Source organism: Puma concolor, chromosome C1, assembly GCF_028749965.1.
Source record: "Puma concolor isolate L17-30 chromosome C1, mPumCon1.1.hap2, whole genome shotgun sequence".
Classification (NCBI taxonomy): Eukaryota; Metazoa; Chordata; class Mammalia; order Carnivora; family Felidae; genus Puma; species Puma concolor.
In genome coordinates this window covers 215,586,349-215,599,773 of record NC_141674.1, presented here as the reverse complement: position 1 = coordinate 215,599,773, position 13,425 = coordinate 215,586,349, and the positions used below count along the sequence as shown (strand labels likewise).

The following is a 13,425-nucleotide window of genomic DNA, read 5'->3' as shown; positions in this document are numbered from 1 at the left end:
TAGAGTAGTTAAAAGCATGAGCTTTGAAGTCACAAGACCTAAATTCAAACCTAGGTCCTGTGACCTTAAACTATGTGGCTTTGAAAGAGTTACTCCTTCTTTCTGAATTTCCTTCTTAGGAAATCAGGAACAGTTTCCATGATTTATGTTTATAGGTAGTGCCCTGGCACAAAGTACAATAACAAAAACAGAGATGTTAGATACTATTAATATATTGTTGTTGTTGATATTATTATTATTATTATTATTATTATTATTATGAGCTGTTGCAATGAGTTTGGAGTGAATACAACCCTGCTATCCTGGACACAAAAGACTGCACATGACTGGTGTACAGGATGATGGCAACATTATAAAATGGGCCACATTTCCTCTGTAAAATGTAACCAATCTTACAGGGTTAATGGGAAAACTAAATGAAATTAATGTGTGTAAAAGTGCTATAGTGGCTAGAATACAGTACACACTAATTGCTATACAATATATATTTGCATTACATACACTGTTCTGTACGCTTGGTGCCTTCAATGTGCAGTAAGGGGAGACGAGCTGGCGCTATGCAGGCAGACAGAGGCCAGGTCAACATGAGGAAGTGTGGATTTATCCCAAAGGCAATGAAGAGCTATAGAAAAAAGTAGGCGGGAGACTAACATGACTTACGCTTTCAGAGGCTCACATTGGTTGCTATGTAGGGGGCAGATTTAGGAGAAGTGAGACTGGAGAGAGAGAAGCCAGTTGTTAGCTGGTTACTGCAATCAATCAGACTAGTGGCAGAGGGGATTGAGGGTTCTATATAGAGAGGTACTTACAAGGCAAGATTGACATGATTATTTGGAGCTAGCAGGGAGCTGAGGGAGGGAGGTCATACGGGGAAGAGTAAGAAATGGGGAAAGCTGCCTTAATTCCGTAAACAGAAGTTCTCAGAGTAGAGGTCCCGGACCAGCAGCAGCAGCATCACCTGGGAACTCTTGGAAATGCAAGTTCTCAGGCCCCGCCCAGATCTACTGATTCAGGACCTGGGGGCGGGGAGTGGGGGCAGCAGTCTGTTAGTACAAGCACCCCAGGGGGTTCTGATTCTGACTCACACTAAAGTGTACGAACCACGCTACAGACAAATGGGGTATGAGCCACCACAGGAAGAGCATCCACAGGCAACCAGGAGGCGATGGAAGTTCAGTTGGGACTTAGTGAGTCTGAGGTGATCTGATGCTTAAGAGAGAGTCTGGGCTGGAGACGGAAATGAGGGTGTCCCCCGTGTACTGAGGGCAAATGGATAAGTGCGCTGGCCTCTTCGGAAATGGGTCAAATTAGAAGGGTCAAAGCAGGGAGAAACACCAATATTTAAGAAAGCAGGAGTAGAAAAGCCTGCAAGGAAACTGAGGTATGGTCAGGGAAGTGGGAGAAAAATCAGGCTAATGTGGGGTGAGAGAAGAAACACAAAACAAACAAAACAAAATCAAGCATTTTAACAGGGAAAGGATGGTCAGCAGAGTGGCCTTAGTAACAAAGTCACAGGCAACCCCAGTAAGACTAATTTGAAAGAAGGAAACACAGTGAAGTCAGAATGCCGTGCGCAGGGAACTAAATGAATGGTAAACTGAGGAGATGAGGGTGTGGACCAGGCTCCGGAAGTCTGACCACAAAGAAGTGGAATAATACAGGGTGGTAGCTGTAGGGGTAGAGAGAAATTACAACATGGTTGCTGCTTTATTTTTTTAAGATAAGGGAGTCTCGGTCACAGTTAATTGCTGATGGGAAGGAACCACTACAGAAGGTGTGGTTGAAGAGGCCACAATTAGGAACAGGAGGGGGCCCTGGGCAGGAAGGGATGGGATCCAGAACCAAGGGAAAAAGATTAGCTTCAGGCAGCTTCAGGCAGCAGGACAGAGATGCCACCTTCTCTGTAAACGGAGGAGGAGACAAGCCATCTGTAAATATGGTGGCTGAAAGCTGAGAGGGACCGTGGGGGGTGGGCAGCTTTTGTTTTCTCTGAAACATGTAAGCCAAACTCCTCTGCTGAAAAGGGCTAGAGGAAGTGGAGGGTATCCACTACCTTCCAAGCTGGGATCCACAATTCCAGCGGAGGATCAAATGCAAATGGCATCCCCAAACAGTGGCCCTGAACATGCCAGGCACTGTGCTCTGTGCATTCAAAATAAAACTAGGAACTAGATATTAAAGCACCTACTGCACACATCTGGCACTGTGCTAGGTGATTTACATACACCACCACATTTAGTATTCTCCAATAATCCAATGAGGTAGGTGGGTATTATCATGCCAATTGCAGACAGAAGAGAAATGAGGCTCACAAAGATCAAGTAACAGGCTTGCCCGTGGATACCAGCTGGGAAGTGGCAAGGGCAGGATTCAAACTTAAGTGTCATGAATGCTGGTACCTCGTGCTCTTCCCATGATGCCATACAACCTTCAGGACCCTCACAGGATTGATGGAAGTGAGAACAGAAAAGAAAACATGATTTTGAGAGATCTGCCTGAGTGATAAGACACTTGGAGAAGTCAATCAACTCTGTTTGGGGCAAATTTTGAGTTTGGGATGACAATGGGATATAATTATGACAATATCCTCTACCCAAGCTGGAGATATGGTTCTACATCTTGGGGTAGAGGCTGGGAACATCAATTAGATGATAATGTCTGAGAGCAGACAGATGGGTCGAGGCTGGGGAAGGAAGGACTTAACAAATTAAGAGTAAAAGGAAGAACAGATGAACAAAAGGAAAGCTAACACTCAAGCATTAGGAGGGGAAAAACCCCCTCACTACCAATTTTTCTATACTGTTCTCATCTGCGGACCGGTGAGAGGTTAAGAAAAGAGGTACTCATCATGGCAGGATTTGGTCACCCTCCACATCAGGCTGACCATGCAGATGCCTTCAGGTTCCTGAGTTGGAGCCGAAACCTTAGATAGTGTGGCTTTCAGGCCCAAACCTGAGTTTCTCACAGGGCCATCTTCTCAGATGGAGCTCTGCACGGATTCCCATTCCAGCTGTGAACTGTATTAATTACATCGTCAACACTCTCCTGCTTTTCCCCAAGCACTCTCTGCTCCAAATCTTTCTCTTGCCCAGGAGAAACCACTTTAAAATTTTTCTCCACTAAAGCTTTAATTGGCTTTTAGTTTCATGGCTCCCCAAAGACCCAAAATGTAGGCACACAATGTAGCTGGCTTTAACTTACTAATTCTGCATCTTTCCCAGCAGACGGATGATTCCTTCAAGTTTAAGCTGACTTTCATCTGAGGTTTTCTTAAAGGGGACAACCTTTCCATCTGATTATAACGAGACCATTTCAACACGAGAAACACAGTGTTTACTAGAATCAAACTGGTGTTTATTTACTCGACCTCTAAGGTCCATCAAAACTTCAAGAAATGAAAAAGGTACTAAGTTATCTTGGAGGGTTAAGTGGAGACTGGCCTCAAACATGGGAAGCTAGACTAGATGAGTTTTGCTGTTTTCTGAGTCTTCAGTCCCACATATATCAAACACATATCTCTCTTATGCCCCAAGCCTCTTAAAGTACATGAGATATTTTATCCTACTGAACATCTCTCAGATATTCCCTACTGAATGGGAATAGTAAGATCCAGCCCACTGCTCGGGCAAAAGGGAAAGAATTAAAATGCTGCTTCTCCAAGAGCCAGTCATCTTTATCAATTCACTTGCTGTGACCTAAAAAAGGCATGATCACAAAGTGATCATTAATAGGCAAAAGAAAACAGTTTGAAGAAAAAGTTGATTTTTACAGACTGCCTCATTATCTGAGATCCATCAGGCCCCGGAAACAGAACAATGCACCACTCAAAAACAGCTAATGTCTGAAGCATCTCTGACGGAAAATTGTTTCTCCTTAATAAGGTAACAAGCTCTAACTCTAAATGCAAATCAGACTAATGTGGATCACCCCAGCCAGGTTATATAGACATGAATGAGTCATTGCTTTTGATGCCAAACTGGTGAATCTGAAGGTTTTATAATGGATCCTGTGTGGCTGCTGTGGACCCAAAGGACTCAGGTGTTAAGCAGGAGAGGGACCTTGGTCCTTCATCGGTTTCGAAGAAGGAAAAAAAAGGGGTCTTTCGCAGAACTTTTGCTTAATGTAAGACTCAGTTCTCAGAGTTGCAAGGGGATGAAAGATAAGCAAAAACAGTTACATAAGGGGAGAGAAGAAAATATCCAACCATAATAAGATCAGTGATGGAACACAGACTGAAAAAAAAGCAGCTATGAAGAAGAATCACAGAAGGGAAACATCGCACATTTAGTTGGAAGAAATAGGTAACGGAGGAAACATCCTGCAGTGAGCAGGCTCTAATATGGCCCCCACGGATCCTCGCACCTCCTGGGCTACACATCTGTGTATAATCCCCTCCCTCCGAGTGTGGGAAGGGCCTGTATCTTCCTTCCAGCCAACAGAATGTGGCAAAGATGATGGGCTGTCACTTCAATGACTGGGTTACATAAGACTGTCTCTTCCATCTTGTTAGCAGATCCCCTCACTGGATCCAGTGAAGCCAGCTGCCACATAAAGAGGCCCATGCAGCAAGGGGCTGAGGCAGCCTCTGGTCAGCAGCCGGCAAGGACTGAGATCTCAGCCCAAGAGCCCACAAGGAACTGAACACGGCCAACAACCACATAAGCTTAGCCTTCAGTTGAGTGACACCTTGATTATGGCCTTGTGGGAAACTCTGAAGCAGAGGACAGAACCAAGCCATTCCCAGATTCCTGACTAAAGGAGAACCTCATATCCTATACTCACGACACCTTGGACACCAAATGTATGGGTTTTCCACACCAAGCAATTCCCTAATTCTCTGGGTGTCCTACAATTTAATTCAATTCAGACACTAACTACCTAGAGTTAGTACAGACCTCACAGGTTAATGGTTCAGTCCCACAAGACCACCCCCAACTTCAGACACCAAACGTACGTAGTGGGTCTCTAGGTTACCCACACTTCTGAGTTGGCTACATATTGGGGGGCGGGGGAGAATTCCCACGACCCACTCCTCAGGTTCAATAATTTGCTATAAAGGCTTAAAGAACTAAGGGCAACACTTAATGTACGTTTACTGCTTAGAACAAAAAATATAATAACGGATACAGACGAATAGCCAGATGAAGAGGCACACAGGGTGAGGTCTGAAAGTATCTGGAGTGGGGTGCACTACCCTCTCAGCATGGAGATGCATTCACGAACCCAAACCTGTGAGTTCAGAAATTTTGACGAGGGCTTCATCACATAAGCATGATCAATTATCACTCAACTGCCAGCCCTTCTCCCCTCCCTAGAGGATGGCGGGTAGGGATGAAAATTTCAAGTTTCTAATCATGGCTTGGTCTTCTGGGTAACCAGTCCCCATCCTGAAGCTATCCAGGGGTCCATCAAGACTCACTTCATGGAACAATAGATACTCCTATCACTCAGGAAATTCCAAGGGATTTAGGAGCTCTGTGTCGGGAACCGGGGTCAAAGACCAAATATTAGAACAAAAGATGCTCCTAGCACCACTATCACTAAGGAAATTCCCAGGGTTTTAGGAGTTCTGTGTCAAGAACTGGGGGCAGAGGCCAAATATATATTTCTTATGATGCTACACTGACCCACAGAAAATGCAAGAAAATAAATGTTACATTAAGCCACTAAGTATGTGGCAGTTTGTTACACAGCAATAGATAATTAATACACGTGTAAAATGACAGCTGAAATTTGAAGATTGGAGGGATGATTTTCACAGGAGATGGATAATTAGGCAGCATTCACGGCAAAAAAAAAAAAAAAAAAGAGGCACAGATGCACAAAGGCAGAAGAGGGCAGGGAGTATTTCGGACCAATACGAAGTCCAGCTTGGCTGGACCTAAGGTCTGAGTGGTAGCTGCAAGAACATAAGCTGGAGAGGCAGGCAGGAGATCCCTGGTGGGCAAGAACAGCCAAAGAGAGCCATGAGAGGTCATCACTGATATGGGATCTGAGAACCTCTGCAGGAAGACTGATTGGACAATTATTGTTTCAAGAGACAACAGGTTTCAAAAAAAAATGGGTTTGGAAATGCCTATAAAGAAATGCTATGCTTTCTCCTTTTTAAGATACTTTGCCTTCCATTGCCTCATTTGATTTCTGCAAGAACCTATGAAGTCAAGGCGGGTATTTATTATGAAGGTCTTTATTTATTTATTTATTTATTTATTTATTTATTTAACATAAAAGGAAAATGAAACACTAAGAGGCAAGAATGACCAGCAAAACCTCTTGCTCAGTACTTTTTCTCCTAGTAAGAGTGTTGCCACAGTTTGTTGAACTCCCCCTTCCCTGGTAGAGATGCCAACAGGCCTAACCAGATAGGTTTGGGTCCCGACCCCAATGGACCACAGAGAGCCCAAGGAGTATTTGTACCTGGAATGGCAGGTGCAATGAGACCTGGCTGGACTGCAGAGTCAAGAGTGCTAACAGTCTAAACTGCAGAAGCTGGCATCAAGGGGCCTTTGAAATAGGAGGGTCAAATAGAAAGTCAGAGCCAAGGCCAAGCCTCTCAAGTTCATACTTTATTGCTGCTTCTGGCTCAAGCAAATGAGTCAGAGCTGAGGGGACGGGCCCAACGGGGGTCAGCTAACTGGGAGCAGAGGTGAGAGACTTTACTGTGTAGCTGAACTTTTACTCTGGGGGCTAGTGAAAGGGTATACAGGGGTGGGAGGATGGTTCCACTTCTAGGGATGGGGTGACTCGTTCACTTTTTTTTAAAGCAATATCTGAAAACCAGGGATAATCTTCTCCTATAAAATGTTAAATAAGATCTGTCTTTAATGGTGGACATTCTATACCCAGAGTAGGACAACTGTCAGTTCTCTCTCCCCATCCAGAGCCACATGTCCCAGTTGTGGTTTTTTTTTTCAATAGGCTTAGTTGGAATCTTCTGCGACAGCTTTTTGTGAATCTCAACAGATTAGAGCTACCACTACTCTATTAGGCAAAGATTTCCCTCGACACGGTTGCTGCATGACTTAAAAAACCTAGTTCTCAGTGGAGAAAGAGCATTATTTAGAACGATCCAAAAGGGAAGTCAGTCCCAGTAAGATGGACCTGCAGGCATATAATTCTGTGTGGTGGCAACAAAAGGGTCTCTACCCAAACAAAAAGGATCGGGAACCTTAAGGAAGCAGGTTAAATGCTACGTTACAAAAAAACTTCATCACACAACTGAATAAACTTGGCATATGCTGGCCAAAGGGATGACTTGGGAAGATCTACTTGAGTGGGCCTTCCCTTCTTAGAGTCTAAAGACCACAAAACTCACAGACAATAGTGTCTAGAATCCCAGGAAGCGGGAAGCAGAAATGAAGACATCATCAGTCACCATCTGTAACTGATTCTGTTTCCCAGTTCAATAAATATCAAATTCAACTTTTCTCTTTCAATTCATTCTCATGCAAAAGAAAGAGGTCCTCTGTGAATAAAGGTTGATTTTCAATAATTGTGAGAATTCATCTTTTTAAATACAAATCATCTTAATCATTTGATACCCACTAAGGAAAGAGAGGCATCCCTTCATTTCAAAAATACTCATCACTTCCCTCTTACTTCCATATGCTTTTCTTTTCCTCTTCTTCTTCTTTTTTTTTTTTAATGTTTTTTTATTTTTGAGAGAGAGAGACAGAGCATGAGCAGAAGAGGGGCAGAGACAGAGAGACAGAACTCAACGCAGGCTCCTGACAGCACAGAGCCTGACGCGGGGCTTGAACTCACGAACTGCGAGATTAAGACCTGAGCTGAAGTTAGACACTTATCTGACATAGCCACCAGGCATCCCAGTTCCATGTGCTCTTCTGTTAGGTCTTGTACAAAGCTCTCAAATACCAGTTACTTCCCAACCTTCAACCATGTCCCTGAGTTTTTTGTATCTCCTAACTTGTGCTTGGTTCTATAGGCCAAGGGCTACTTCTAGTCATTCCAACTGTGGGCCATCTACTTGATAATCTTGTCAATTTTCCATAGCCCCAACTGATGATACTGTTCAGACCTATAACTCTCACCATCCCTCCTCTGGGTCTACACCTCTATTTCCAAATGCCTACTGGATGTCATGACCTGAATGACCTTCATATAACTCAAATTCAACATGTGATCAGAAACTGAATTCGTAGTGCGTCTCACCACTGGTCTTATCTGTCTCATTTAAAAGACTGTACATACTCATGCAGTTACTAAACCAGGTATCAGGTTGATCTCATTCCTTGAAAGCTCCTCTGCCTCACGTCCCATACCTGATCTGCCATCTAACTCTGCCAATTTTAGCTCTGAAATATCTCAGTCACCTAGCCCTTCTTCTACATCACAGCTGCCATTGCTCAGTCAGGTCTTCAAGTATGACCTCAAGTCGTAACTGGTCCCATGCCTTGCTCCAATTTCTCCCCTCTTCCACAGTCTCCTTTCCTTAACAAACTTGGATGACTCCCCAGTACCTCAGTCTCTTAGCAGCCACAGATAACTGGGCAACCACAGTCTATTTTTTCCAGCCTCCTCTCCAGACTGCCCACCAGGCACCCTGCACTATTCTCACTATAGATACTACTCTAGCCTCCCTCCGCTTCTGTGACTCTGTTCATACCAACAATATTTTTTACCCTTCTTCACCTGGCAAACCTTACTCACCCTTCAAGGCCCAGAGAATAAATTGCTTTCTCCCCCCCTCCCTCCTCCTTTCACCTTCTACACTTTCTTCTCTGAATGGTTCTTCCCTCTCTCTGCAAATCTGTTCCTCTTCTCTATGTGCATGGTCTGTGGTTACTAGCAGTTTCTGTTCCCTAATGATTGTCTCCAGCCCTCATTCCATGTCACATTTTTGCTGCAGAGTCCTCAAGCTGTGGAGAAAAAAATCTAACTGGTTACTGGCCAGTCAACGTGTTGAAGATCCTTGGGTCAGGAGTTCACTCAGTTCACTGAGGACAGGGGACAGATTGTATTTACCACTTTAGTAAAGGCAATTCCCATCAAAGGGAACTAAGGCAGGTAAGACCCAGAACACATATCTGTTATCTATAACTCCTCTTATAGACTAATTTCACCTCAAGGACCAGCATCTAGATTTTATTCTTTGATCATCTTTTTTTCCCAGCAGGGAGCATAATTCCTGGCATATAATGTCCTCTGTGTTTGCTTGGATATTCTTGGTTGAGATGATGGAACATTCAACATAAACCAGCTTATCTGTATCAAAGGTGACTCAGTGGCTCACGCACCTGCAAGTCCAGAGGAAAGTCAGGGTCCAGGGTCAGCTGATGTAGGGCCCACAAATGGTGGTGGGGCCCAGATTTTTTTCTAGTTCTCCATTCTTCTATTCACAACACTGATTAGCAAGTCATAGAATCGCTGCCAGGAGCGATTAGGGATAAATGTTTCCTGTTGATGTCCATCAGGAAACTTCTTACATCCCAGAACTCCAAGCAGGAGTCACCCCGATTAGACCGCTGAGGTCATGTGTCTTGGGAAGAGGAAATGGTATGAAGATATAATGTCTAATACAGTAACCACAAACCACATGTAGCGATTTAAAATAAAATTAATGAAAATGAAATACAATTAAAAATTCAGTTTCTCAGTCACACTAACATGTCAAGTGGACAACCATCACAGGCAGCTAGTGGCTGCCGTACTGGACAGTACAGATTAGAATACTTCCAATTCTGCAGAAAGTTCAATTGGCATAAGGTAAGCAAGCGTACCAAGCAACTGGTATTAAGGCAACCAAGACTCAGCTCGGCAGCTGGAGTCACCTTCACCCACAGTACAAGGAATCTGGGGAAGGAACAGATGAAAAGCTGAACACGTGGGAAAGGGAAAAAGGGAAATAGACATTAGGTGGGCAACGAACAATGCCGAACATATTCTTATAGAAAGAAATTAAATTGATCTGGTATGCTTTGCTCCTTAAATAATATGATCCATATGCAGAAGTTTGTTATGGTAAGTACAAGGTATTTTTCTTTTATGAACTCACTAACTTCCTGTGGGACACTGGACAAGCCAAGTAACTTCTCTGAGCCTCAGTTTCCTTGTCTGTAAAACAAAAGGAATGAACTAAATCAGTTGTTTCTAACCTTTTAATCACAGCAGATTTTTTTATTGCACATTTTTAAACATTAATTTTTGCCCAGGATCTCACACTTGGAAGTATTTTTAGTAACTTAACTGAACTGAAAATTAATTTGCTATTCTGTTGTTGTTCTATCAAAAACATGTAACTGTTAACTATAGCTTCTGATCGGTGAGGAAAGTCAATGCTACCATAGTGGGCTGGTATCATTTGTACCACAAGCGAGGCTGACCTTGGAGTCTTACTGAAAGCAAATTTATTGTTTTCACTTAGTGCTATGAAATATTTACAAACAATGTGAAGTGCTCCACTGAAAGCCCTTAGGGGTAGACTGTATCACATGTCAAGAAGAGCACACAATCTTGTAGGTAGGAGGCACGCAGGTCGAGAATTCTACGATTTCTATGGTAATGTGACTATAATCAGATATAAATAACCCTTGTCACTAGCATAGACCGGCCTGACCTGGAAAGTACCAGAGAAGGGGATGAGTGGATGGACTGGGAAGAAGGACCCTCAGGGTAACTGAAATCTAGTGAGCAAGGGACAGGAAGTAAGGAGAAAATGATACCACTGCAAAAAGTTGCTGATCTTCCCTTTTCATTACCAGTAAACCCAAGAAAAGTGGATTACCAAGTAATCCAGGAAGCCAAATATAAAGCTAGAAGTGGACAAGCAAGCAACAGAATCAGCAGCACCACACCGAAAAGGGGGCTAGAAGAGCCACGAGGAAGGTAGCTCCAGAGACCTTCAAGTCTTCACTCAATCTCTAGAAGGGCAGGTACACGTTGTGGCGGACATGCTAGAGTTGTGGAAAATTCCTATTTTCAGATAAAAGCACGAACAAGGTTTATCATAGGTTATTTCTTTTTATGTAAATTTCTATTGTAATAATTTTGTATTAAAAGGGCAAGAAAGACAACAGGCATGTCTATTAGAGGTGCTATAAGGGATAGACTGGGGCAGGGTAGAGTCTGTAAAGTAAATTACTTGTAATGTTCTAACACCCAAGCCCCCTATGCCTGCTGAGATGTCTAAAAGAAACTAGGCACCTAGGTAGGAGTGATTGCAAGATAAAAAATGGGAAGAGGAAGTAAAATGGACAAGCCAGTGAAAGAATTGGGCAAGCCCCAATTATGTTTCAATAAAGAACAGATGTAGTTATTATTACTTCAAGATTTCTTATAATTCGTCATGATTTTCTATTTTTATTAACCCTTCTAGTAACTATGTATTTAATTTCCAAAAAAAGATCCTTTAAAAAATCCTACAATGGGACGCCTGGGTGGCTCAGTTGTTTAAGCATCTGACTTCAGCTCAGGTCATGATGTCACAATTCATGAGTTCGAGCCCCGCACTGGGCTCTATGCTGACGGTGCAGAGGCTGCTCAGGATTCTCTCTCTCTCTCTCCCTCTCTCCCTCTCTCTCAAAATAAATAAATTAAAAAAAAACCACATTCCTCAAACTGCTAAATAGAGAATCACCACATGAAAGCAATTCTACTCCCAGGTATAAGACCAAATGAATTAAAAACAGGCACACAGATACTTGTGTACCAACGATCGTTTCAGCATTATCCACTATTCAACAGCCAAAAGGTGGAAGCAATTCAAGTATTCATGGATAAACAGAATGTGGGACACACAATATAATGAAATATTCAGGCATAAAAAGGACTGACATGCTGATGCATGCCACAACATGAATGAACTATGAAAACATTAGCTAAAGGAAATAGGACAGACACAAAGGAGAAACAGTGTATGATTCCACGTCTGTGAAATATCAAGAATAGACAAATTTATAGAGAGGAATAAGATCAGTGATTATCAGGGGCTGGGGTAGGTGAAACGAAGAATTAGGGCTCAACAGTTCTAGAGTTCTGGCTAGGGTGATGAAAAATTTTTGGAATAAATAGTAGTAATGGTTGCACAAAATCACGAATGTAATTAATGCAACTGAATTGTGTATTTAAAACTGGTTAAAATGACAAGTTGTATTCTATATATATTTTACCATACACACACACACACGTTTTCTTCACCTACAAGAGTTTCTGGTTATGACAGAGACTTGAGGACGGGGGATAGTTTGACAAGCAATATTTATTGCTTTCAAGAAGGAGAGCCCAGGGTTAGAAGAGAAGGGGCAGGTCCCTCTGACAGAAGGAGAACAGAGCGGCTCTTCAAGAAACTAACTAGATGCCAGTGACTCTTTAAATTTACATTTCCAGTTCAAACTGCTGTCATGAACTTCAACTTGCACTTCCAACTACACATGATCACCTCAGATTTTAACATGTCTAAAAGAATATCCTTAGTAATAAAAAAATAGAAATTGGTTACTTGCAATAAATAAAAACAGTAAATATAAATTTCTATAAAAAATTAAACAGGTCAGTAGCTAAATTTCAAAATGAAGGGAAAATTGAAAGAGGCTATGATAATAGGTGCAGACAAAATTGAACAACTGAAAAGACTTTGTACAACTCAATCCCACTATATGAGAATATGTGGTTAAAATATGCAATTTTCCTGGAAAATACAAATTATCAAAATTTATGCAAGAAGAGGAAAAAATCCCTACAGAAACCAATAGTCATCAGAGGTGGAAAAGTTGCCAACTAAAGAAACCCTAGCCCACATTTCAAGTACGAGTTCTTTAAATGCTTCAATCATCGAGAAAATCTGACCATTCTCAATGTTGTTTTAACTGCTCCAAAGCACTAAGAAAAAGGCTCCCCAATTCTTCCGAGCCTAATACCAAAACAACAAAAACAGTACAATAAAAAGAAACCACAGACCAATCTCACATTGTGCACAAAAAAATCCCAAAATCACAAATTCTTTCCAAAGAAAACTGAGCCACATGTTAAAACATGTTACATACCATGACCAAATGAGGAGCATGGTCACATGAGGGATGCAAGAATTATTCAATGTTTTATGTTATGTAAATAAGCCAAAGGGAAAAACAGTATCGTGAAAGAAACTCAAAACGCACTTGAAAAAGAAAAAGTCAATATCCATTCCCAATAGGAACTTTTAGTAAAAAAGAAAGAGGACACTCGGTTAACTTGGTCTCAAGCCAACAACCAGCCCTGTGCTGGAGGGTGTAATATTGAAAGCATTTCCATTAAAGTCCAGAAGAAGGCAATCACCACTATTATGTAATACGGCTCTTAAAGCAATGGCCAGTGAAATGAGGTAATAAATAAGAAGGCCAAAATTAGAAAGGAAGGTGCAAATCATTATTTGCAGATAGAAACTATTTCATACCTACAAAATCAAAACAACCAACTAAAAAATTATCA

General features: G+C 42.1%; 1 protein-coding gene across 7 annotated transcripts in view; it reads right to left on the bottom strand.

The window, feature by feature from the left end:
- The window catches only part of LOC147578739 (DIS3-like exonuclease 2), a 179,507-nt gene that overhangs the window by 31,305 nt on the left and 134,777 nt on the right, over nt 1-13,425 (bottom strand). For 3 of the 7 annotated variants that reach the window (XR_015255629.1, XR_015255628.1, XM_086719930.1), the window contains one exon: nt 10,016-10,074. The exons of 2 other annotated variants lie outside the window; for them this stretch is intronic. Coding sequence is in view for 1 of the 5 variants with exons in the window: in XM_086719930.1 (XP_086576056.1) it covers nt 10,016-10,074 (59 nt within the window). In the remaining 4 variants the exon portion in view is untranslated. Of the gene's footprint in view, nt 1-10,014; nt 10,075-13,425 lie in introns of those variants that run through there. 2 more of the 7 variants (XR_015255630.1, XM_086719933.1) reach the window with 1 other exon arrangement.